General features: G+C 42.5%; 1 protein-coding gene across 2 annotated transcripts in view; it reads right to left on the bottom strand.

Moving 5' to 3' along the window:
- robo4 (roundabout, axon guidance receptor, homolog 4 (Drosophila)) overlaps window positions 1-26247 on the bottom strand; it is a 125942-nt gene that overhangs the window by 72459 nt on the left and 27236 nt on the right. For both annotated transcript variants that reach the window (XM_060846937.1, XM_060846938.1), the window contains exons 3-8: window positions 10705-10862; window positions 9655-9775; window positions 8962-9100; window positions 7735-7862; window positions 6194-6318; window positions 2568-2793 (exon numbers count right to left, since the gene is read on the bottom strand). In XM_060846937.1, coding sequence (XP_060702920.1) covers window positions 2568-2793; window positions 6194-6318; window positions 7735-7862; window positions 8962-9100; window positions 9655-9775; window positions 10705-10862 — 897 coding nt within the window. The remainder of the gene's footprint in view (window positions 1-2567; window positions 2794-6193; window positions 6319-7734; window positions 7863-8961; window positions 9101-9654; window positions 9776-10704; window positions 10863-26247) is intronic.

The following is a 26247-nucleotide window of genomic DNA, read 5'->3' as shown; positions in this document are numbered from 1 at the left end:
ATGTTGCAACCACTGTGTGTCAGTGGGGAAGGAAGTGAATATTGGCCATGGAAGATGGATTACCAATCTAGCTGATTGTTTTGTTCTGAATAGCGCTGAGCTTCTTGAGTGCTGTTGAAGGCTGTACTCACTCAGGAAAGTGGAGAATATTCCATCATACACGTGACTTGTGCCGAATAGACAAGTGGATAGGCTGTGGGGAATCGGGAAGTGAGTTATTTGCAGCAGTATTCCCAGGTTATTATACCTCCTGTACCTTTGATGTTCACTTATTCTATTGATATTGGGACAGCACCACTCTCCAAAGGAACTTTTACCACATGCAAGATATATAAAATGAACAACACTGAATGACAACTCTAGTCACATCCTATAGCATGAAGAGAAAGGCAGACACAGGAAGAAAGAGCTTGCATCAACTTGCAAGATGAAAATTTAAGTGCAATGTGATGACGATTAGATAAACTATTTTGGTGATGTCAGTTGAAGGAGAAATACCACTTTCTACTTTTCAAAATGCCAAAAGCTGTTCAAAGAGTGTTGGAGGTACCTCTATAGGTGGCATGGTTTCCTCTCCATTATAAGATTCTGGTTTGAAGTCTCACTACAGGGCATGAACAGAAAAATCTCAGCTAATCGAATGCAGCACTGAGGAAGCATTACACCTGTCTTTCAGTTGTAGAATTAAACCAAAGCTCCATTTGCTTACTTGGGTAGACATACACATTCCCATAATGTTATTTTGAAGAAGATTTACCTCAGCATCCTGGCCAATACTTAGTTCATAATCAACATGAAAAACAGAATTGGTTGTTATTCCATTGCCACTTGTCAGAAATGGCTGAATGTGAATTAGTTGAGTGTATTACAGATTATGGTTTCAAAGAGTGCTTCACTCGGTTGTAAAACACTTTGGGAGGTGATCATGACAAATTAGTCAAGCAAAGGTTGACAATGGGGATATTAGGGTGGAGTTTTCTTCTTCCTGTAGATGGTGTCAAGGGGAAATAATTGGGTGAGTTAGCCTGGGGAGATAGCCATCCCCATTTTGCTGTGGCACAATTATGTTTTGGGCAAGAAAATCCCTGAGAGAGTTTTCTTAGCCCACCACCAAATAAGACCTTTAGCTGGCTACGTAGTGTACATTTTAGAGCCTCAGCTCACCACCTCCCTAATCCTCTGCCTCCCCAACAAGCAAGAAAGCTAGCTAGTTTCCCGTATGCAAAACCGGAGTGACCCACTGGAGTTGTTTGGTGGGGTAGGAGAGCTCCATTTGCCCCAATCAAAGTATAGACATGAATGGGGGGACAGGAGATGACATCTGGAAGCCATACTGCAGTCATTGCCAAAGTCTCCTACTCCCCTCCTACCCATGCCCTTGACCCACAAACCCAACCTCACAACAAGAACATGGTAACCCACAAACTCACCAACACACTAAAACAGGAGCTAATGAACTGGAAAGACCCTATACAGACAACAAGCAAAACTAATGTCATTTACAAAATACCATGTAAGGACTGTAAAAAACACTACATTGGACAAACAGGTAGAAAAGTAGCTACCAGGATACATGAACATCAACTAACCACAAAACGACATGACCCTCTCTCACTAATATCCTTACATACAGATGAGGAAGGACACCACTTCGACTGGGACAACACATCCATCCTAGGACAAGCCAAACAGAGACACACACGAGAATTCCTAGAAGCATGGCATTCTAATCGGAACTCAAACAACAAACACATTGACTTGGACCCAATTTACCACCCCCTAAGAAGAAAAACTGGAGATGACATCACCATAGGAAATGACATCACAACAGGAAATGACATAACCAACGCAAAGAAACCCAAACATATGAATAGAAAGCAGGAATCATCAGCAATGCTTTGCCCAGAGGCCCACAGAAAATGTTACCTTGTATGGTGATGAAACATCTGAACCTGAACCTTCCAGCTCAACGAGCAAACCAACATTCAGAACCTCAATCTGAGCTACAAATCTTCTCAAAACTCGCTAAGAACTTTAATGATTTTGATGCCATTGGATCCCCGAAAAGTATGCCTCGACCCAGAAGCCACCAGGCAATCAAAGGTGAACTAAGAGAACACTGTTGAGGTCTGTGATAGGCTGTGAATCTCGCTGTCACTCATCTGTCAGCTTGCAATGAGGCGATCGGTGTCTGATTAGGTGAGTTATCTTGACAGTCACCATCTTACAGGCCCACCCAGCATTTAGCCACAAAGAATAGAGGATTCTACCATTCAGCTAACTTCATATCTGAGAAAGGCAGGTCTAACACTATACAATTTCTTCTGTGCTGCATTGAACCACCTGCTGAGACTCTGTGTACAAGTATCTGGAATGGGATTTTAAACTATGTTCTGACTCAGAATCAAGAGTGTTATCAACTGAGTCACATTATAACAACAGAAGAGCACTGACGATAAGCCTCAAACCCCTGTAGCCTGTACTTCAAGTATCTATGTTCTAGACATGATACCCCTCCCAACAGTTATTACCCATTGTAGGGGCAATCTTGAGTCTTCATGTCTCACCTTCCTCGGGAACCTTTCCATGCTTTGTATTGCTGTCTGGACTGCGGAATCTGCCACTGTATGCCTGAATCTTGAACTCGTACATGTAGCCCCTCTTTAGGGAAGTCAGGACCATGCTCCTCTCAAGGGGATGGGCAACCTGCTGCTCCATCCATTCCACACTCAGAGGCAACAGAGAACGAAAGGAAACTATAAATCCTTCGATGTATTGGGATGGGGAAATAACCTGCCAAAGGAGAGAAAACTGAATGAGTTATGTGCAGATTGGTGAACTCCCTTATTGACCAAATAGCTTAAGTACATAGCAACAAAGAGAAAATTCATGTGGAATGATTGGGTTTAGCAATTCCTGATGAAGGACATATGCCCGAAACATCAAATCTCCTGCTCCTCGGATTCTGCCTGACCTGCTAAGCTTTCTTACCACCACACCTTTCAACTCTGACTCTCCAGCATCTGCGGTCCTCAATTTCTCCCATTAGCAACACTAACTGATCTTACGAAAAGCAGTATTATGAGGGATACAATTCTCATAAATAACCTACAACCTCCCTGTCCTGGTCACCCCAAAGATCCCTCTGTTCTGCTGAGCTTCCTAGTGTTTTATCATCCATTGAGAATTCCCTTGTCTTGTTACTTCCTCCAAAGTGCATTACCTCACATTTATAAGGGTTAAATTCCATCTGCCACTGATCTACCCACCTGACCAATCTATTTATATCTTCCGTTTTTTATCTTTTTATAACATTAGACCTTCTTCCTCACTGACAATCGCCTGGTCAATCTTTGTATCATCGCCTCAAGATTCTTACCTACATCATTGACATTTCATATAAACAGCACTGATCCCTGAGCTACAACACTGCATGATACACCTCAGTCTCCCAAACAGTCTTCTACCACTAAGCCAATTTTGGATCTAACTTGTCAAGTTACCTTGGATCCCATGTGCTTTTACCTTCCTTATCAGTGTCCCATGTGGGACATGGTCTAAGACCTTGCTGAAATCCATATAAACTAAATCCCCTGCCCCACTCTCATTTGCACACATGGTCACCTCCTCAAAACATTCAATTAGATTTGTTAAGTGTGACCTCCCTTCGACAAAGCCATGCTGACTATCCCTGATCAAATCTTGCCTCTCGAAATGGAGATTGATTTTCTCCTTCAGAGTTTTTTCCAACTTATTCCCTACCACTGATGTCAAGCTCACTGGTCTGCAATTCCCTCATTTATCTCTTCATGAATAGTGGAAGCACATTAACTGTCCTCCAGTCTTCTGGCGCCTTCCTTTTGGCCAGAGGGGAATTAAATATTTAAGTCAGTGATTTCTTCCCTCAGCTCCCACAGCAATCTCACCCACACCTGGGGGTTTGTCCACTTTTAAGTCCACCAAAACCTCCAGTATCTCCCCACTCCCGAGGTCAATATACTCGAGGACCTCAGTCCATATCCCCAAATTCTCCTTCTCCCGAGTGAAGACAAAAGTGAAGTACTTATTTAATGCTTGGGTGGCACAGTGGCTCAGTGGTTAGCACTACTGCCTCATCGTGCTAGAGATCTGGGTTCAATCCCACCCTCAGGCGACAGTGTGGAATTTGCATGTTCTTGCCATGTATGCAGGTGCTCCAGCTTCCTCCCACAGTCCAACGTTGTGTGGGGTAGGTGGATTGGTCATGAAAATATGGGGTTGGGTCTGGGAGAAGTGGTGTGGACTTGAAAGGCTTGTTTCCACAATGTAGGGAATTCTATGATTCTCTCCAACTTTACCAATGTCCTCCTGCTCCACATACAAATTTCGCTAATGGGACCTACCCTTTCCCTAGTTATTCTCTTCGCCTCAATATACTTGTAGAATATCTTGGACTCTCCTTAATTTTGCTCATTAGTGATTTTACATGCTCCCGTTTTTCTCTCCTAATTACACTCCCTGCACTCCTATACTCTACTAGGGTATATGTTGTACCCTTCATTTGCCCATTTCATCCAGCTCTGAATTTTCCTTGACATCCAGTATTCTCTGGGGACGTTGTTCCTACATTTCACCCTAAAGGAACGTGTTGAATCCGTAGTCTGCCCAATTCCTGTTAGAACACTTCCCACCAGTCTGCTGTCAATTTTCTCAGCAGCAGTTGTTCCTAGTTTATTTTGGCCAAGGTAGCCAAACATGCAATCCTGAGTATAATGTGAGGCTCCATGCCAGCATTATAATGAATAATGAATATGTTTGATATTAGGTTTGATATCGATTAAAGCTCCCTTGAGGTATACATATAACTTAACTACTCCATAAACTAAATATAAGGTTAAGATCCTGATGGAGTTAATGTCTTCATGATTTGTCTTACAATGAGCAGTGAAGAGTCTCCCTTTCATAGGTTTCCTCAAACACGTGCTATGTCAATATAACTTTTAATGTCATTGAGTCATTCTCATTTACCTAATTTCCTGAGGGAATTCATTGATTTCTGATATAACCTTCAACTTTGGGGAACTCCAAATTTTCAGTGATTTCCAAATAATAAAGGAAACTCTTCAGGAAATACAGAATTATAGAATTGTTACAGCACAAAAGGAGACCATTCGGCTCATCATGTCTGCACTAGCTCTCAGAATGAGCAATTCAGCTACAGCCATTGTCCTGCCTTCTCCACAGAACACTGCATATTCTTCCTTTCCACATAACTATCTAATTCTCAACTGAATACTGTAACATCAAACCATTCTGCACCACACTCTCAGGGAGTGCATGATAGACGTGAAAATTAGGAGCAGAAGTAGGCCAATCAGCCCCTTGTGCCTGCTCCACCAATCAATAAGACTATGGCTGATCTGATTGTAACCTTGGTCAATGTCATGTAATCCAGGCTTTCCTGTGATTGTCACACTGAGTGGCTTGCTAGGCCATTTCAGGAAGTGGTTAAGAATCAAATACATTGCATGGGTCTGGAGTCACGTACACTGCAGGCCAGACCGGGTAAGGATATCAGTTCCTTCCCTGAAAGTTTTTAGTGATTTTTTTTCCCAATTGACATGGTTTTATGGTCAACATTAGATTCCTAACTCCAGATGTTTTATTTTTATTGAATTCAAATTCCACCATGTCTGGATTCATGGCACATTACCTGGGTCTTTGAATTAATAGTCTCATCGTAATACCATGAGACCTTCGCCCCTCCCCTCCAAGGATGACTATAATAGTTGTCAACCAAAGTAAAACTTACGTAAATTTATATTAAATTCCCCTCATGATTATGCTGCACCTGCATAATAACCTTTTTGCACTTGAATACCCAGATCCCTCTGCATCTCAGAGCTTTGCAATTTCTCACCGTTTAGATAATGTGCTTCTTTTTTATTCTTAAGTGGACAATTCCCACGTATACTCCATTTGCCGCATCTTTGTCCATTCTCTTAACCCAACTGTATCATTTTGTTGTTTCCTTGTGCTCTTTTCACAAATTACTTTCTATTTATCCTGGTGTCATTACCAAATTTGTCTACCATATCTTTGTCCCTTCACTATAGACTTAAAGTGCATTAGGTGTGGAATCAGCCTAGGGGCAAACAAGGGCAGAGTAAAAAAGTAACTTGTTGAAAGTTAGGCTTAGAAACCAGATCCCTACCTTCCAGTGGAGATAGACATGTGCAGATGATGGAAGAACAGTAACGTTGTCAAGGTAAATCCTAACATCCAACAACTCCCGATGAGTGTCTTTCTCCTTGTCTCTCTGGCCAGAATCAACAGCATCTAAAACATAACAAAAATCCAAATCATGAACCAATCAGGGCAATGCAGGCATAGTAAACATCTTTCCTTTCTAATGTTGATGGGTATTTTCAATATTGACTGCTTTAACGTTCCTTTATTGAACAAGGAATGGTCCATTTTAAACAGACAGATAGAGGGTAAGAAAGGACTAATTGATCCATCAAATCCATTTCATGTCAACTCTGTGCACCATGACTCCTCAAAAAAACCAACCATGGGTCTTTCTGAGGGACAAAAGGTAAAGGAAAAATTAATTCAAGGGAAGGAGAATTCAAAAAAATCCTCTTCAATCCCTGAAAGCAAGCACACAAGTTCAAGAAGACCACAGTTACTGGAATTAACATTCCCCCAATAGGGGGAGGTGATGCCCTAGTGGTATAGTTGCTGGGCTGTTAATCCAGAAGCCCACATAATGTCCTGAGGACCCAGATTCTAATATCGCAATGGCAGATGGTGGAATTGAATCGAATTTTTAAAAATCTGGAATCAAGAGTCTAATGATGACCATGAATCCATTGTCAATTGTCAGAATTGACATCTGGTTCACTCACTTTCGGGAAGGAAACTGCCATCCTTACCTTGGTCTGGCCTACATGTAACTCCAGACCCACAGCAATGTGGTTGCCTCTTAACTACCCTCTGGGCAATTTGTGATAGACAATTAATGCTGGCCTGGTCAGTGTCCTCATTTCAAGAGTGAATTAAAGGAATACTGTAGCAAACCTCTGTGTATTGTTATGCCAACCACAGTTAGAAACCTATCCAGCTCCCTTTTTAAGATTTATGGAGATTCTGAATTCACAGTATGAACCAGCAACTCATTCTGTTGCCTAGTTACATTTTGTGAAACATGAAATCCTATATCTAGTACTCTGCTGACATAACTCATACATTCCCTTGGTCTTCCCAAAACTATTTAAATCGATCAGCCTATTCATATGGACTGAATCTCATGGCTTCAGTATTGTAAAGATCTGAATAATTGTCGTTTACACATTTTTTGACAGGCATATGGATGTACATGGAATAGTGTAGGTGGGATGGGCTTCAGATTAGTATGATTGGGCGATGCAACATCGAGGCCGAAGGGCAACGCAACATCGAGGCCAAAGGGCCTGTATTGCGCTGTAATGTTCTATGTTCTATCAAAAGAACAGCTCTACAAAACTAACATGGCAGCTGAGGATCTTTCAAACCCTCTCCCTACTCCCTTATGAGCAATATATGTGACAATCACTCTTATCTCATTATTCAATTCATTTTAGGATGTTAAACTTTAAAGCTTCATGTCACTTTTCTACTAGCATCTTTGGCCGGATGTGGTTTCAGAATACTTCCCTCTCAGGCTTTTACCCAACCTCCTTATAAGTCAAGCATTTCAAATGTAAAACCCACCTTGCACAAAGAGGGAGACGGACACAGAGGCTGCACCCACCAGATTTTCTGCGAGGCAGGTGTAGCGGCCTGCATCATTGAGAGTAGTGTAGTGTATCGTTATTGTGTTGTCAGAGTTCACCTCATACCTGTTGAATGAAAACTAAAGTTAGAGCGCAAAGAAGAATATTAATTGCCTTCCATACTCAGCTTCAAGAACCAACTCACTCTCGGGTCAAATGTGAATGGGACCAAGGTACTTTAAAGCACCTCACTGTTCATGTGAAATCAAACAGATGTTAGAAGATAAATGAAGGATGGATGAATATACTAGCAAGTCCAAAATTAAGAGCAACAGTTTTAATTTTAGCTTGGCTATTGATGATGAGCTGCACTGTCAGATAAGACAGCAAACCATCAAACTGGGCAGCATGGATAGGTTGGGCTGAAGGACCTGTTTCTTTGCTGAAAACTTTTATAACCTTGGTCTCATCAGAATATATTCCAAAAATTGTTTGACAAAAGAGAGCTAGGAGCAGGTAGGTGGGATTAGTTAAGTTTGGGATTGTATTTGGCATGGACTGGTTGGACCAAAGGGTCTGTTTTCATGCTATATGTCTCTGTGACTCTTACAGGGTTCTCCCTGGTATCCTGAATAATTTTTATCCCTTGAAAATTCTGCCTGCTTTGTTTCCTATATTACCACTGTGACTAAACTTCAAATGTACTCTATTGGCAATAAAGTATGTGAGAGTGCTGAGGATATGGATGATTCAAATACAACTTGCTTCTTTTGTTTCTTTTCCAAATTGTTCTGGAGTAACAATCAAACAAATGCTTTAGTTCAGGGAGTATGTCCCAGCTGGTGACCTGGCAGGAGGCTGGAAGAACACAGCTAGGCAGCATCAGGAGGTGGAAAGGTCGACATTTCGGGTGTAACCCTTCTTCAGGACTGGGGGTGGATGTAGGGGGAGTTGCAGATAAAGGGGGAAATGGGATCAGGGTGGTGAAGTGAGGATAGGTGAAGACAATTGGAGGGTACGACCTGGTTGGTCAATGGGAGGAATGAGTCCAATTGGTGGCAGGGAGGGGAAAGAGAAGGGAGGTTATTTGAAATTGGAGAACTCAATGTTGAGTCCTCTGGGCTGTAGGCTGCCCAGGCAGAAGATAAGGTTTTGTTCCTGCAATAGGAGCCATGGCTTGTTGGTGACCTGGGCACATTGCCCCTTAAAACCAGTCTTTACTCACCTCCCTGTGGGAAGGTCACCATTTTCCTTCAGCCAGTGTACACGTGGCATTGGATCACCACGGACCTCACAGGGAAATGTCACGGTATCCCCAGCTGTTACTGTCACACCACTCGGCCTCTGGACAAAGGTCGGCTTTTCTGGAGTGTAGTAGAAACAGAGTTACGGGATTGCCAGCAAAAGGAAGTGAGTCATAACCTGCTGCCGGACTTTGCACCTTCACCCACTTCTCAAACTCAGACTGAAAACTAGGAGATAATTCAAATTTTACTTCACAATCTGAGCTACAGCAAGTCTGTGATAGATCAAGGCATTGGATGAGTTAGAAGCTGCCTTGGAATTTTATCGACATTCATATACATTTAAAAAGAGTTTGACCCACTGGCTGAGAGTAAAGCACACAAAAAGCAGTTATGAGGCAGTGCTGGTTGGTAAAGGTACAACATTAGATTGAGGCAATGTCTAATTGTTCATATGGATCACATTACATTACTGAAAGTTGAGCAGGAAATTCTCCTGAATATTACCAGGGCAATATTGCCAAAAACAGAATAACTAGCCATTCATCTCATGTTCAATGGAGTAATCTTGTATGCTTGTCATCATATATCCTTCTAAAAACATAGATCCTTGTCATTGCCAATTACATTCTCAATATTTTGCACACGAGTAATAATTGTAAGTTTGCTCGTACCTAATATGGACATACGTGCAGCCCTGCTCTCCCGCCGTCCCACTTTATTCATCGCTATGCAGATGTACACTCCCGAGTCACTCCAGTGAGTCTGGGAAATGATGAGCTTCCCAACAGTGATCTGCAGTAAAGGCCAAAACCTGAAGCTGAGATAAAGTCCAAGTGGACAAAAGCTTTCCTCATGACATTCCCTTGCTAAACAGGTAGAGCACAAGATTCATTGAAAGAAAACTGAGATTTACTGTATTACAGTTACAAAATAGTGGATCAATCAACTTGTCCAGCAGGTTTAGTTGCATTTCCTGGGATTCCCAGGATTTGAGTCACAATCTCATGTTTTTTTATTAGACCAGTTGTCTATCCATGCCCTGTGTTCAATGTGATAAATATTTCCCACAGCATCAACCCATTTTTAAAAAGAAGTCAATGTCAAAGTTTTACCCATTGTGGAGAAGAGTGAGTGTTTTCACAAGGACCCAAGAAAGACACAAAAAAGCAGTAGATCATTCAGCCCATTTGAGCTGATCTTTTCATTATGAACATGGCTGATCCTCAACGTTATCCACGCAGGAAATCCCAAGGAACTATAGGCTCCCAAGCTCCCAGGTCATGTAAATGAGACTCCAGACTAAAGATATTCCTTTTGTCTCTCAGTATTTACGTATGTCATGTCAGCATGCATTAATGATCTGTGTTCAAAACTCGAATGGATGGATATCCTCGGTTAATTATTGGTGTAGCTATGAGCACATACAAGATTGTGCAGCAACTGCTGCCCAGTCATGGAATCACGTTGAACAGGAGACATTTTGTTCTGGAAATTGCAAGCACTGGCTGGCTAAGTCTGGTCTGTACTCTGCAGATTATCCTGGTTTAGATAAGTGAGGATGCCACTTATACAGAGTGTGGTGCATTCCACATTAATTGAAACAAAATCTCCCCAATTGGTTTCCTCAGTGGTTAAGTTTCTGAACCTTACACATCACAATGCCTTATCCATTCACACCAGGCAACAGGCTGGCCAGGTGATGAAACAATTGATGGACTCACTCTGTAACGGTCGTCTTTTACATTCAGAGGTGCCCCATTCTTCTTCCATGTGACGGTGGGCTCTGGGTAGCCTCGAGGTGGCAAGCACTGTATTTCTGCCTGTTCACCCAAGGCCACCACTACATCGCTTGGCTGCAGTCTAAAGTCATCCCGCAAGGCTGAAATGAAATAAGATCATGAGCATACACGTGCTTAATCCCTAGGCATACCTGGTGAAACTCTTCTGAGGGAAAGCCTATTGAAGATGGCCCTGTGCTAACATTTATGCTTAGATACCATAGCCCTTCTACTTACAGGCTATCAGAACCATACAAATCATTAGAATGGTTCATTCTGTCACGGCCATAAAATGAAAAGACAGATTTTATTTTTCGGTCCTTGAGCAGCACAACATACCTCAGAGACATGATGTTAGCCAACCCACCCCCACCCCATTCCACCACAGGCTCTCTACTCTCCCTTTGCCCATCTCCCATCCCGCCTCACCTCAAGTTTCCCCTTTCGAAGGGTCACTCTCCATCTCAAACTTGTGCTCTCCACCAGTAATGCAATTGCAGGCAATGTCAGTTTGAAGCCAATGTCCAGTCATGCAAATAAGGCCAAAGAGCCTAAAGCAGCCCAGGCCTCACTCTGAACTAAATAAACTGTCAGTCCCCACTCTTGCCCTGTATCCTGGATGCTTTCCTCGTTATAATCAGGTCTCTGTGGATAGTGTTTGGGTGATAGCTGTCCTCAGACTTACTACAGGATGAGACACTTGTGTGCCAGACATCCCTGTAGAATTTGGGTTTGAAATCTAGGATGACACTCTGAGGTTGTATTGAGAGACTGGTGCCATTCCAGAGCACCTGTCCTTCTGTTACTGAGCCGAGTTCCTCCTGACTATGTTGGTGATTCAGGGTTACATCCTTAAAGGCCACCTGACATGAAAAGGAAAATCCTCCAAAGACTCCACCAACATTCTTCAACTGTCCTCTTAGGTGGATGCCAAAGACCTGACTGAACTATTTCAAAGACAAGACACTCCTTGGATGGTGGAATTGCTGATGTCTCTTCACTTTGAGGATCACATGGTGGCTTTAGTACCCTGACCACAATCTTGAGTTGAATAGCCAATATGTCCCCTGTCATTGAATGGCCAATCGCAGAAAAATCATGTCCAGGGGTCTACTCCCAGCACAACACTCATTGGACCTTTCATTTGATTCCCACACAGGAATCCCAAAATCATCCAGAAACATTCAGTCCCAATACTCTAGCAACAATTATTCCAGAAAGTTCCTCAGGACATCACTTTAAAAGGCAGAGTAACTGAGGTGCGACTCTGTCTTACAGGCCTGAACCGAATAAAGAGATTGCTCAATTCTAGGCATCTTTGGTCTGGGTCAGGAGTGTGTTGGTGATAACAGCGAGAGCAGCTCTAGCTGCTAGTGAAGTTAGGAGCAGGACGGCCTGCTATTTTTGCCCATTGTAGGTACAGGAGGACCCTCCACCTCTGAACCTCCCTACCATGTGCACCTCCCCCACAACCCCCCCCACCCCCCAACTTCAAACAGAACCTCCACTGACACAGAGAAGCTGTAAAACCTTATCCTTTGAGCCCTGGATCATCCTGCACAGGGCTGCTCTGAAGACCGTGCCTTCATTGGAAATGGATGTGAAGATTCCACACGTACCATTCTATGAAAATGCTGTTAAGTATTGCATGTACTCGCTACAGATTTCTGATTCAGCATTTCCAGGCCACACCAAATTATGACAATCAGCAATTAGGAATAAAACTGCGTGTTAAATTTGGACTTGTAAAGAGGCTACTTTTATTAGGGATTGTTATCACTCTCTGGCCCAAAATTAACCCACTTTCATTTCAGCATCAGGGTGCAATGAGGGCTGTGAGCCAGCAGAGGGATTCTCAATCCTAATAAACGACGTTAAAAATCACACAACACCAGGTTATCGTCCAACAGGTTTAATTGGAAGCACACTAGTTTTCGGAGTGTCGCTCCTTCATCAGGTGATAGTGGAGTATAACCTGGTGTTGTGTGATTTTTAACTTTGTACACCCCAGTCCAATACTGGCATCTCCAAATCATGACTAATAAATGATGGTCATGTTTAAGGCTTGGGCAGTGAGGGGAATCTTTTACAACAGCAATAGCTTCCCAAACGGAGAATAGCTCTCCATCAGCCTGTAACACACAGCAAACAGCTCATTTTCTCATCACACTGCAACACACTGGACAATAGACCCCAATTTAACTTTACAAACAATAAATAGCTCTGTAATGTGATCTAACTTCCAGTACTGAAAATGTGTTGCTGGAAAAGCGCAGCAGGTCAGGCAGCATCCAAGGAGCAGGAGAATCGACGTTTCAGGCATGAGCCCTTCTTCAGCCCTTCTCCGGGCTCATGCCCGAAATGTCGATTCTCCTGCTCCTTGGATGCTGCCTGACCTGCTGCGCTTTTCCAGCAACACATTTTCAGCTCTGATCTCCAGCATCTGCAGTCCTCACTTTCTTCTCTAACTTCCAGTGTTCATACTCAATAACAGATATGGAGTTTGGGAACAACATGTAAATAACTGCAGTCTGGGACTAGATAGCAGTCACTACAATGAGGAGCATACTTCTTTCCCATTGTAGTCAGTCCCCAGCAGTACTCCTTCAAGCAATCAATGCCATTATATTGTCCATGGGGGCCTAAGTGATTTGTAAGTTATAAAGTAGATTCGTCTCCAAAATAGTCAGATATGTTTCATAAGTAAAAGTAAGGAGTTTAATGTCCTTCTCCATGATCAATGAGATGGGACAGCCATTTAATCGACTCTGCTGCCTCCATACTAGTTAAATCGGTGGGAGTGAGATTTTGCAATGGTCTTCCTGCCCCATGGCCTGTTCATTCATTTAATGTTACCACCTTCCTGCCTTTCACGTACCAAGCAGCTGCACTGGTTTAATCAGTGAAGTGCCCACTTTCCCATCCATGTTCTGAACAAACTTGTCCACCTTTCACGTGGCCAGCAGGAGGCGAACTATACAAGGGCTCTGATCAGGTAGAAGCTTGAACTTCTGAGCCGCTACACCCTGTCAAATAAGGCAACAACAATATTGCCAAGTTCCATATGTGAAGGACACCTCATTGGAGGCTTACACAGTTTGGGAGAGCGAGATGAAGGGGAATTCATGTTATCAGACACCATAAGAATAGTGGCACCTTAAAGAGGTAGGCATCTACTCTATTCCTATTGCAGTGCAGCATAACTGCTTGTCTAAAACAATGCCTTTACAGAATGGAGCAGGCCTCACAGCAACTGCTTCATCACAGGGCAGGATACCCTACTCTCAGGAAGTGAGGCAAATGAGGGGTTTCTTTAGATCGAATTACCACAAGTCCGCAGAGAGGAAGTAATCACTGATGTTAGCACCCCAGCTATCTCTGGAAGGAATAAAGAGCATAAAACCCTTTTCATATCTTCCAATAGAGAGTGATTGTTTTGTCTGGTTGAAGCATGTTCAACATAGTAAAAATCAACACCAGATTATAGTCCAACAGGTTTATTAGGAAGCACCAGCTTTTGGAGCGCTGCTCCTTCAGCAGGTAGCTGTTCAACATGGCATCTCTTATGAATAACAGTCTCCACATGCATTGCTTTCCTGATGAACACAGATAAATTCCAGCTGGTATATCCTAGTGTGAAAGTGCCCGAGGGTGTAGAGTGCCTGGCATTCTCCTTTTCCAAGTTGGTAAACATAGAAGAATGCTCCTGGAGCAACCTCAGGTAATTTGAATTGTTGTAGAAAAAGTCAACAGTACATTAATCACCACAAAGACACTTTAAAACCAAACAATCAATTAAAACACTGAGTAATAGCGTTACAAATTAATCACCTCTATATTGGACTGTTTAAATCTAATGGTGTACACAGTATGGCAGTTAACAAATCTGAAAACCCAGCTTATATTTGAAAGTGCAATGATAGGAATAAACAAGATAGTATGGGAATTTGAGGATATTACATTAGTGCATCATATTAACTTCATTTGCATACATCCACCAACAAACTGATGAATGTGTCACCCACACATCAGTGGAGTACAAACTCAGACTTGGCCTAAAATAGGCTGTGATTGCACCTAAAATTTTAAAAGTGTTCAAATGTACCTTATAACTTATACCTTTCATAAGTTTGCATCACTATATTTTGAAACTATCAATGTGGTTCACCGGTTGTGAGGTGTTTCTGGAAGCAAGTAAAGTCAGCGGACAGGAAGAGGCAGAGCAGTGAGTACATAGGTAGTATGACAGATAAATAGAGGCCACTTGTTAAACAACAAGAAACCAGAGGGGCAGACTTGTCTGTACTGATTTGAACACTAACAAGAGTGTGTTCTGCTGTTTTAGCTCCCTATTCACTGTATCCACAAAATCCAATTCACCTCAATGAGTGACGGTAACTCACCAAGGCTCCTCTAACAGCACCTTCCAAACCCGTGACCCCGACCAGCTGAAAGTCTGAGAGCAGCAGATACATGGGAGTGCCATCACTTGCAGGTTCCTCTCCAAGCCGTACCTTGGAATCGAATCGGCATTCCTTCACTATAACTGGGTCAAAATTTGAGATTCCCTCGCCAGAGGACCAGGACTGCACTCATTTAGTATGACAGCCTTTGAATACCATCACCATATTCAGGGCAATTAGGGATAAGCAAAAAATGCTGGCCTCGCCAGGGATGCCCACATCTAGTGAATAAATATGACAACGAGCAATGTTCCTAAAGATGCACTTGTTCAGGAAGAATCATCATTATATGATAATGCAAAAATACAATATTAAAAAACTGCAAGGATTCCTGTGTATCTGCTTAAACTATCTATGTTCATTATCCCTGTGGATTCACTGAAATTTTCCACCATGTGTAATTGTTTTAAAATGATTTGAATGGTTCCCTGGTGCAATATTACATAGCATTTAAAGGGCAGAAGCTGTTCATTCAGTTGATATTTAAACTCCACATGAAACACCTCCCACTCTATTTACTTCATTGCACCCTACTGGCAAAACCTTCTGTTCCTTCCCTCCTCATATACTCAGCAAGCCTCCCCTTAACTAATCGACACTATTTACATCAACAACTCTGTGGTGGCAAGCACCACATACTTTTGGGGGGAAAGTTTTTCTGATTGGATTTAACAGTGATTCCCTTATATTATTGCCCTTGCATCAGAAGTGAAAATATCTTTCTATGTCTACCCTATTGCACCTTTACAGAATCAAAGGAACCCAGATCTGTGCAGTCCTTCGATAGTTTAAGATCAATGGAAGTTTTGTGATAAACTTCCTTTTTGATGTAGGTGAAAATCTTCAAAGGCAGCTTGATAGAAATGAAACCCAGGATTCGCAGTCCACCACTTTCTTGGATGAGGCCTGTGCTGTTAAAACCATTACTATGACTTCCCACCCTCTCAGAGGGACAACCCAGCTCCTGTTTTTAATTAAAATCCTCACTGATGATTATACCTTCCAGGCTTTCTGCCGTGTGCTCTCAAATGTCACCACGGTATGATTTGCCGCCTCAGTTAACAGACAGGGTCTCTCTCAGTCCCACAATTCTTTTGGACAATCTGACTGACACAGTAAATGACTAACAAGACCTCTGGGAAGCTGTAATGTTAATGAGGGCCTTGTAGCTTCTTCAAAGCTGCAATCACTAACATATTGTTCATTTGAAGGCCTGCTCATGCATACCGGATGCTATTTAATTGCAACACAAATTAAGTGTAAATTATTTTTCTTAATGAGCACAGTTGGCAGTAACACTCTGTCACCTTGCACCTCAGGGAAAAGAAAATGCAAGAACCGAGTGTTCTGTGGAGGGTGAAAAGACAATACTGTTTGGGCAGTAAATTCTCAGTATTAAGAACACTTGTAAAGCAGTTAAATTAGGGGCTTGGAACAAGCATCTATAAATATCAGTAACACAAGTCTTTGCATCTCTCTATGGACTCTACTGATCTTTGTAAATATAGCTTTCTTAAATTATTAAAGGCTGTTTCAATATCAGACATTAAAATGTTAAATTCATGATTTGAAATACAAACTTTGGAGGTGGGTTCAGTGGATTCATAGCTTTCCAGGACCACCAGGGATTATCAGCTTTGTGTCTTTCTCTCTTTCACCTGAACACCAGCAACAGAATTCCCACTGTCTGGAAGACAGAAGATCTAAACTCCAAATTCCTGCCATTTTGTTATTGTTGCTGGACTTAAAGCATTTCCAACTTTTCAGTTTATACAGCAGCAATAAGAAAAGAACCCTTGTGGTGCTAAAAGCTGGTGACTATTTGTACATTTGTGTTAATCAGTAGTATCTCTGTAAAAGTTAGTCATCGGTATCTTTTTTGATTGTATCCATTGAAACTAAGGAAACCAAAAGCAACACAATGAGACATTTTCACTATACTTGGATCGACTCCAAAGGAAGGTTTTTTTTATAAATATTAACCAACAGGAAAAATATTTTTCATTAGTATAAGATCAAGTATAACTGATTAAGTAAATATTAAAGTATATTGGCTGAATTTCCCCTCGACCAACCCAACCCCCACAGCATCCAAAAGGAAGAAAACAACCTGGCAAAGCCTGCAGAGAAATGATTACACTCTTCCTTTTGTAATGGCGTAACTTGTGCCAATCATTGACAGACACAATCAACCCTCGATTCCTTGCATGGGTGTCAAACTTTAATGTGGAACCAACTGTGAGATTTTACAACGTGACCCTTATGTCTGATGGATTCACTTGGCCACAACTGCAGTTACAGAGTTATAGCCATAGAGACGTACAGCATGAAACAGACTCTTCGGGCCAACTCACCATGCTGACCAGTTATCCTAACCTCATCTAGTCCCATTTGCCAGCACTTGACCCATATCCGTCTAATCCCTTCCTATTCATATACCCATCCAGATCCTTTTTAAATGGTGCAATTGCACCAGCCTCCACCACTTCATCTGGCAGCTCATTCCAAGCACGTGCCAACCTCTGTGTGAAAAAGTTGTCCGTTATGTCCTTTTTAAATCCTTCCCTCTGGTTCAGTGGTTAGCACTGCTGCCTCACAGCACCAGGGTCCCAGGTTTGATTCCAGCCTCAGGCGACTGTCTGTGTGGAGTTTGCACATTCTCCCCGTATCTGCATGGGTTTCCTCCGGGTGCTCTGGTTTCCTCCCACAGCCCAAAGATGTACAGGTTAGGTGAATTGGTCATGCTAAATTGCCCTTAGTGCTAGGTGCATGAGGGAGATGGGTCTGGGTGGATTACTCTTCGGAGGATTGGGGTGGACTGATTGGGCCGATGGGCCTGTTTCTGCACTGTAGGGAATCTCATTTAATCTCTCACCCTAAACCTACACCCTCTAGTTTTGGAGTCCTCTACCTCAGGCAAAAGATCTTGTCTATTTATCCTACCCATGCCCTTCATGATTTTATAAACTTCTGTAAGGTCACCCCTCAGTCTCTGATGTTCCAGGGAAAACAGCCCCAACCTATTCAGCCTCTCCCTATGGCTCAAATCCTCCAATCCTGACAAATTCCTCATAAATCTTTTTGGAACCTTTTCAAGTTTCTCGACATATGGGATGGCATGGTGGCTCAGTGGTTAGCACTGCTGCCTCACAGCACCAGGAATCCAGGTTCCAGGTGACTGTCTGTGTTGAATTTGTACATTCTCCCCATGCCTGTGTGGGTTTACTCTGGGTGATCTGGTTTCCTCATACAGAGCAAAGATGTCCAGGTTAGATGAAGCGGCCATGGTGTTCAGGGATGTGTAAGTTAGGTGCATTAGTCATGGGAAACGTTGAGTAATAGGGTAGGAGAATGGGTCTGGGTGGGATAATCTTCAGAGGGTCGGTGTGGATTTGTTGGTCCAAATGGCCTGTTTCCACACTGTAGGGATTCTACAATCCTTCTGGTAGGAGGGAGACCAGAATTGCACACAATATTCCAAGTCAAATGCATTGGTTTAGCTTCAATGTTGCTCTTGGACTTTTCAACTTTAGTTTTTGCAGAGAGATTGGGAGCTGCAAGAATAATGGCTGAATGATTAGTTTAAAGAGTTGCATGAAGGTACAGAAATGAGTTCTTGTTGGGGTTCTGGTCCCATTACCACTCTACCCACAACAACCAATGGAGATTTACCCACGTGATCATTCAGTTTACCTTCTGTATCAATAGGGCAAGAAGTGGGATATTAGACCTGAACATACCTCCTGGGATTGGCACAATAATTCCAAAACACACTGCTTCACAACACACCATGATAGTGCTAGTTATGTGAACAGCCTGGTTAATGAGATTTGGAAAGAAAACTCTGTCAGAATGCTTTCCATTTTGTTCCTGACAATCCTTCAGGCCAATGGGCCATTAGGTAAGGTGAGCTGGTCAGGCTATAAGTACGAAGTTTATCAATGAAGCACATTACTGAATCTCTGAGCCAGTTGCAATCTTGAAGTACTCCTGTGTATGTTTGCAGTCCGTGAGCTTCAAATGTGGCCAGCCTGTATCTAAGCTTTCAGGACAGTCGTACATGTCCAGGGAGAGTCCGTGAGATCATAAGGCATAGAAGCAGAAAGTAGGCCGTTCAGCCTAGGAGCAAACTATTGCAGATGCAGGAATCTGTACTCAAAACAAGAAATGCTGGAGATCACAGCAAGTCAGGCAACATCCATAGAGAGACAGCAAGCTAACATTTCAAGTCGAAATAACTCTTCACCAGAGCCATTCAGCCTATCCAGTCTGCTCCACCAATAGCGGACAAGCTGCAATTCTAGTGACATTGATTACTCAGTAACTTATTTTAAACTTTCTTCAGCTTGATGCTGGGTTTCTACTTTGAAAGGAACCCAGAACTCAGAAGTATGTTTCAGAATGATTTCACCCCTTGTGCTAGCTGAAAGACTAGGCAAGCAAGCAATCCTCTCAAGGGATTTGTAACATCTTCTTTATGTGATTATTAGTCCCGAATGGCAAATAATTCTCAAAACAATTGCAGTCAGTCTTCTGATGCTAACTGTGAAAGTGGAAACTGTATTAAAGATTAGCACCGACTATCAGAACTGCTGAGCTAGCTCTGCAAACAACGAAAAGTGCATTTTCTTCAGCTTGGCTAGATTCAAGACAGATGTTGTGGCCCTTATAGTCATATATACAAGACCAATTTCCTGTGTCCTGCTGAAAGCCCCCTCCTTAATCATGTCATTGAACAGAGGAGTATGACATGGAGTCATAGAGATATACAGCACGGAAATAGACACTTCAGTCCAACTCTTCCATGCTGACCAGATATCCCAACCCAATCTCGTCCCACCTGCCAGCACCTGGCCCCTATCCCTTCAAACCCTTCCTATTCAAATGCCTTTTAAATATTGTAATTGTACCAGCCTCCACCACTTCCTCTGGCAGCCCATTCCACACACGCATCACCCTCTGCGTGAAAAGTTGCCCCATAAGTCTCTTTTATATCTTTCCCCTCTCACCCGAAACCTATGCCCTCTAGTTCTGGACTCCCCCACCCCAGGGAAAAGACCTTGTCTATTTATCCTATCCATGCCCCTCATGATTTTATAAACCTCTTCTAAGGCATCCCTCAGCCTCCAAAGTTCCTGGGATGTAGGAACAACACAGTAAATCCAAATCTCAGAACTACATTTCCATTATACAAGGAGAACAAAATTAGTACTTCTCCCACTGTGCAAGGCATTCTTAAAAAAGCTATCTTAGTTATATTTTCCCAATTTTCTACCTTCCGTTGTTAAGAAATGTAACTCACAATATGGTGGCTCAGTGGTTAGCACTGCTGACTCACAGCACCGAGGACCCAGGTTCAATTCCAAACTTGGGTGACTGTCTGAGTGAAGTTTGCATATTCTACCTGTGTCTACATGGGTTTCCACTCACAGTAAGGGTCTGTTTCTATGCTGTATATCTCTATGACTCTATGTGCAGGTTTGGTGGATTGGTCATGCTAAATTGCCCCATAGTGTACAGGCTAAGTGGATTAGCCATGGGAAAATGAAGGGTTATAAGGTAGCAGGGTGAGTCTGGGTGGAATGTCCTAATTCCACACCATAGGGGTTCTATGATTCTGTGAACTCATGTGATGTGCATAGCATCTGCATTTCTTTAGCTAAACATAAATAGCCCTCACCCACTCCCTAACTCCCTTGATCAGAGTAAGGACATTTGTAGAAAATACATTCCAGAGTCTCTCTTTTTCTGAGTTTTTTTGGATAGGAAAAGTCCAGAACTTCAAAAAGTAAAAACAGTCTGTTATCAAAACATCAATGCAAGTGTTTATGTGGACGGTAATCCATCCACTTGACTGAATGAAACAATGGTTGAAGAAATCAGGATTAATCAAGCTGTTCCCTCCGCCACCAAAAAAATCCCTTTTTTTAAGCAATATGAATACAGGGGAAAAACCAGCCTGGCCCCACAGATTTAAATTATACAGCTGGCCTAGGGACAGTCAAGTTAATTCTAGAACATTCCACTGAGGGTGCCAAGTACAAAGGATTATGGGACCAAATCAGTCATTTGACAGAGATTTACGAGCACTACCTGGACACTTATGTAAAGGACAAGGGTTTGCTTTATAGGGAGATCCTAAACAATAAAACATGAAAAAGATTAGAATCAAATCCGGCAGGAAAGAAAGAAACTTTTGATGTGATTAATCAAGGGCTTAACATATGGAGAACAAACAGTGGACCCATGTAAAAACTAAAGCTGATCAAAAGATTTATTAACTGCTTCAAGCTGCTGCCGATCAGATTTCCTGACAGCTTGTATTGTAGTTTTGTGAATTTTAATCAAATGGTGTCTTGTGCTTTGATTTCCTTTCATTAAATGAGAAGGCTGGGCAGATTTGTGCTGCTGGTGTAATTGTAGTTGGGTAACTGGACCACCTGCATTCACTCAACAGTGACCAGATCCTACCCATTGAATGTACAGCACAGAACAGGTCACTCAGTCCCAGGCTATGTTTAGGCTCCACATAAACCTAGACCCAAGATATTCTGTGGTCAGCCAACAGGCATTACCTCAACCAAACAGGATTAACAATTCTGAATTGCACGAGACAACAAGAGGCTCCACGCCAGCCCTCCACATCTTGTAAAGTTATTTTTCTAATTGAGTAAAATTCATTGGAAAGGGTAGATAAATAACAATAGGACTTGAGTGATACATTCATAGAAACATGGAATCTCTACATTATGGAAGCAGGCCATTATGGAATTCAACCCATCAAAACCACATTGATCCACTGAACAGCATCCCACCCAGACTCCCCAGCAACCCCCACCACCTCCTCCCCAACCCCAAACAACTAAACTACAGATCCTGGGGGAGAGCCAAACTATCTAAAGTGCACACCTTTTTTTTCTATCTTTGGGAAATGTCTGCGAAGTGGTGGTGGTGGTGGTGGTGGTGGTGGGGGGGGGGAGGTGGGGGGAATCAGAGTGAAATCCAGGTGCTTCCCTCCCAAATCAGTTCCTGCTGCAAGTCATGGGAGATCACACGATTTTAAATGTGGTGTGAAATGTACATTGTATGAAGTTACATAATTGTATGAGACAAGCTGAATAAATCACAGGCTGTTTTTCTGTTTGTTGTTATTCATAAGAATAAATGTACATTGAGCTTCTGGCATCTCCTGAGTCAGTGCAGAAACCTGATAAAATTTACAGCACAGAATCGCACCATGTGTCCCAAACACTGGTCTAAGCCAGTGTTTACATTCCACATGAACCTCCTCACCTTTCCTTCATCTCACCCCCATCAATACATCCTCTGCTGCTTACGTCGGCTTACTTCAATTTGATCCCGTTTGCAATGGCAGGCAGGTTTAGTATTCATGGAAGTTCAGGGTTGGTTAGAGCTTCATGATAATAGTTTGTAAATCTCCCTTCACTCACCGTGACACAGCCTTTAATGTGAATGCAGATAAAAGCTCTGCAGACTCAAGGAACTGTGACCAATTCTGGCAGAGTTTCAATTCACCTGTCACTCTCCAGCTGCACGGACTCTTCCGGAAACTGGTGTCTATACTGCAACCACAGTACGCAGCTACCAAACTAGAGGACTGTGAAACAGAGCAGGGTGGAAAAGTCCTTTCTCATAGATTCATTTTTAATCGCTTTATACATATTTACATCGATATACTGAGATAAACAGCATTGTAGTTATTATCTGCATACCCCAAAGTCCAGTCTGTCCTAGTGAATAGAGGTAAGACTCTGTAGTGCTGCTAGAAGAGGCAATGCTAAGTAAATACTCACCATCAGATGCAAGTATTTAGTCACTTGGTGATAATTCTTGATCTTACATCGGACATATGCATTGAGAAAATGGTAGGGAATCTGTTGTTCATTCTTTAAAATTTGTTCATGGGACGTGGGCATCAGCAGAATTTATCACTAATTGCCCAGAGGGCAGTAAAGAGTCAACCACATTGTTGTGGGTCTGGAGTCACATGTTGGTCAGACCAGGGAAGAACTGCAGATTTCCTTCCCCCAAGGGACATTAGTGAATCAGATGAGTTTTCATGACAATTGACAGTGTCACCTTTAGTCTTTTTTTTATTCCAGATTTTGTTTGAATTCAGATTTCTCCACTGAATTCAGATTTTAACCCATCTTCTTTTATTTCCACTGCAACATGCCAATGGTCCATCAGGTCAAACCCTCATCTGAGAGATTGTACTTCACAGTGCACCTAAGCCTTGATTTTGGAATACAAGCTTTGGAGTGGTTCTTCAAGTAAGAACCTTATGATTCAGAGGCAAGTGCTGCAGAGTATTAAGAATCTCTGTTATTTTGTAGAATCTCTGCAACACAGAAAGAGGCCATTTGGCCCATCAAATCCACATTAACCCATCAAAGAGCATCCCATTCAGATCTTCCCATAATCCTACACTTACAGAGTCAATCCACCTAACCTGACTATTTTTGACTGTGGAAAGAAACCAAAGAAAACCTTCACAGAAAGAGGGAGAACATGCAAACACCACACTGACAGTCACCCAAGATCCTGGTGCTGTGAGGTAGCAGTGCTAACCACTGAGCCATCATGCCATCCTTAAACCAGCACCCCAAATGGGACTTGAACCCACAATCCCGAGTTTAGGAGACCAGTACCTTATACACTGGAGCTAACTGCCCTTAGGGGAAAGTGACGACTGCAGATGCTGGAGATCAGAGCTGAAAATGTGTTGCTGGAAAAGCGCACCTGGTCAGACAGCATCCAAGGAGCAGGAGAATTGACATTTCAGACATGAGCCCTTCTTTTGTTTTATATCGGGGTGGAAGGTGTTAGTAAAGTGGATGAACTGTTCAACCTCCTCATGGGAACACGAGGCAGCGTCGATACAGTCATCGATGTAACGGAGGAAAAGGTGGGGACTGCTCATGCCCGAAATATCGATAACTGCCCTTATTAAAGATTTCTACGTTGCAATGGAAAGCCCACTGATTTTTTTGACATATTAACCAAATGACCGGCTGATACCAGTCAACAACTTCCCTTCTTCATGTTCCCCCCTTTACCTTTGCATATTCTCTCTCACCTGCAGGATTTTTCTCTCTCTGTCTCTCTCTTGCTCGCTCAGGTTAACGCATTCCAGTGCTGTTTCTCTATTTTCAGCAAAGCGATTGCCTGAACAGAATTTGGACTGGTCAGACTCTTCATCCAGGTTCAAAATGCGGACACCGTTACCCAAAAAACTGCTCCAAATCATTCGAATAACCTCATACACAATACAAACATAGTCCTGTCAGATGGCTGGGTTGGATCAAAGAAATCCTCCTACCTGTCCTGTATGGTCAGGGTATGGTTTGCCGACACTCCAGGATTGTCCAAGAAGCAAGACTGCCCAAGTGGGGGGTCAGGCCCCAATTGGGGTCATGAGTTGAAACTTTGGACCAGCGAGCTCCAAGACAGCACTGGTTCATTCACCTCCACTTGCTATATCGCTTCCTCCCCATCCCACATCTCACCTTGGGGTCGCAACAGTTTTTAAACCTCAAAATTGAGTCACAGTCAGAAAAACTGTCCGAAAGTCTCTAAGAATTAAGGATTAATCTCCACAATAGGATTGCGATAGCCCCAGCAGAGAAATGGGAGCAGCATTTAAAAAGTATCTTTTCATTTTCCTTGAACCCCTTTGTTTATTAGCTCTACAAATATTGGCAATGGGAGATTATATTGAGTGATAGTCAAGAAACATACAACTCAATTCAAATGGGACAGGAATATAGTGCACTGACAGTCCACTGGCAATGACAGGAAACCATGAGAACAATTTGAATAAAGACCAATAGGCACATCCAATTCATAATAAATTTAATGTGAATTAATTGTGCAATGGTTTCATAATACAGACTTTTATAGCGTAGCTTCCAAACTGTGTGAGACTGCATTTGTGACAAATGGAAGCAGAAAGCTAGTCTGTCTCAGTAGTAGTTACTACACACTGGGTAATGTCATCAGAAAGTTAGAGATGGTGTAAGATAGAATCCAATTGCTTTAAATGTGCTGTTGTAATTTCCTTTATTCATTTGTGGGACTTGGGCGTCACTTGCTGGCCAGCATTGATATCCCACCCCTATTTGCCCTTGAGAAGGGGGTGGTGAGCTGCCTTCTTGATTTGCTGCAGTCCACTTGCTGCGGGTTAACCCACAATGCCGGTGTGGAAGGGAATTCCAGGGTTTTGATCCAATGACTGTGAAGGAATAGTGGTATATTTCCAAGTCAGGGTGGTGAGTGGCTTGGAGAGGAACTTGCAGGTGGTGGTGTTCCCAAGTACCTGCTGCCCTTGTCGTTCCAGACAGGAGTAGTCCTCGGTTGGGAAGGTGCTGCCTAAAGATCTTGAGTGAATTTCTGCAGTGCATCTTATAGATAGTACACACTGCTACTACTGACGGCTGATGGTGAAGGGATGGAGGTTTGTAGAATTATGAGGTTGATATAGATTGTTGTATCTTGGGACTGTGTCTTTAGTGTAAGATCAAATTAGGGAGACATATGACCTGAGAGAAAGTTTGAATGAATTGATGTTAGAGATTAATAGAGGCCCAGATTGTTTCACAGGAAGAAATTACAAGGTGTTTATACTTGGAAAGAATTCTGACAGTGCATAGACTGGAAGTCTCCAAGATAGGGAAACTTTAAGAATGTTTTGTTGTAAATTGTTTAAACTCACCACTTACTTCCCAGAGAACAGAGAATTGGTTTCTCAGGGAAAGCAAATCACCGTTTCCACCTGGACACAAGATGTTTGCGATTCAGATTGCCATGGAGACAGGTTTTAAGAAAGAAAGGGTCTAAGATGTCCCTAAAAACTCATCAACAGGGTCCGGAACCAGGAGAAGGGGAACAGCTAAAGTTCAAACGTCTCTATGGGTTCACCATGCAGGAACACAGGTGGGTGCATTGTTCCCAGGTTGAAAAGACCAAATTCATGAGGAATTAAAATAATGATGGAAGGTTT

Source organism: Hemiscyllium ocellatum, chromosome 29 (assembly GCF_020745735.1).
Source record: "Hemiscyllium ocellatum isolate sHemOce1 chromosome 29, sHemOce1.pat.X.cur, whole genome shotgun sequence".
Taxonomy (NCBI): Eukaryota; Metazoa; Chordata; class Chondrichthyes; order Orectolobiformes; family Hemiscylliidae; genus Hemiscyllium; species Hemiscyllium ocellatum.
Note: the sequence above shows the minus strand (reverse complement) of the source record. Positions and strands in the feature narration are given on the sequence as shown.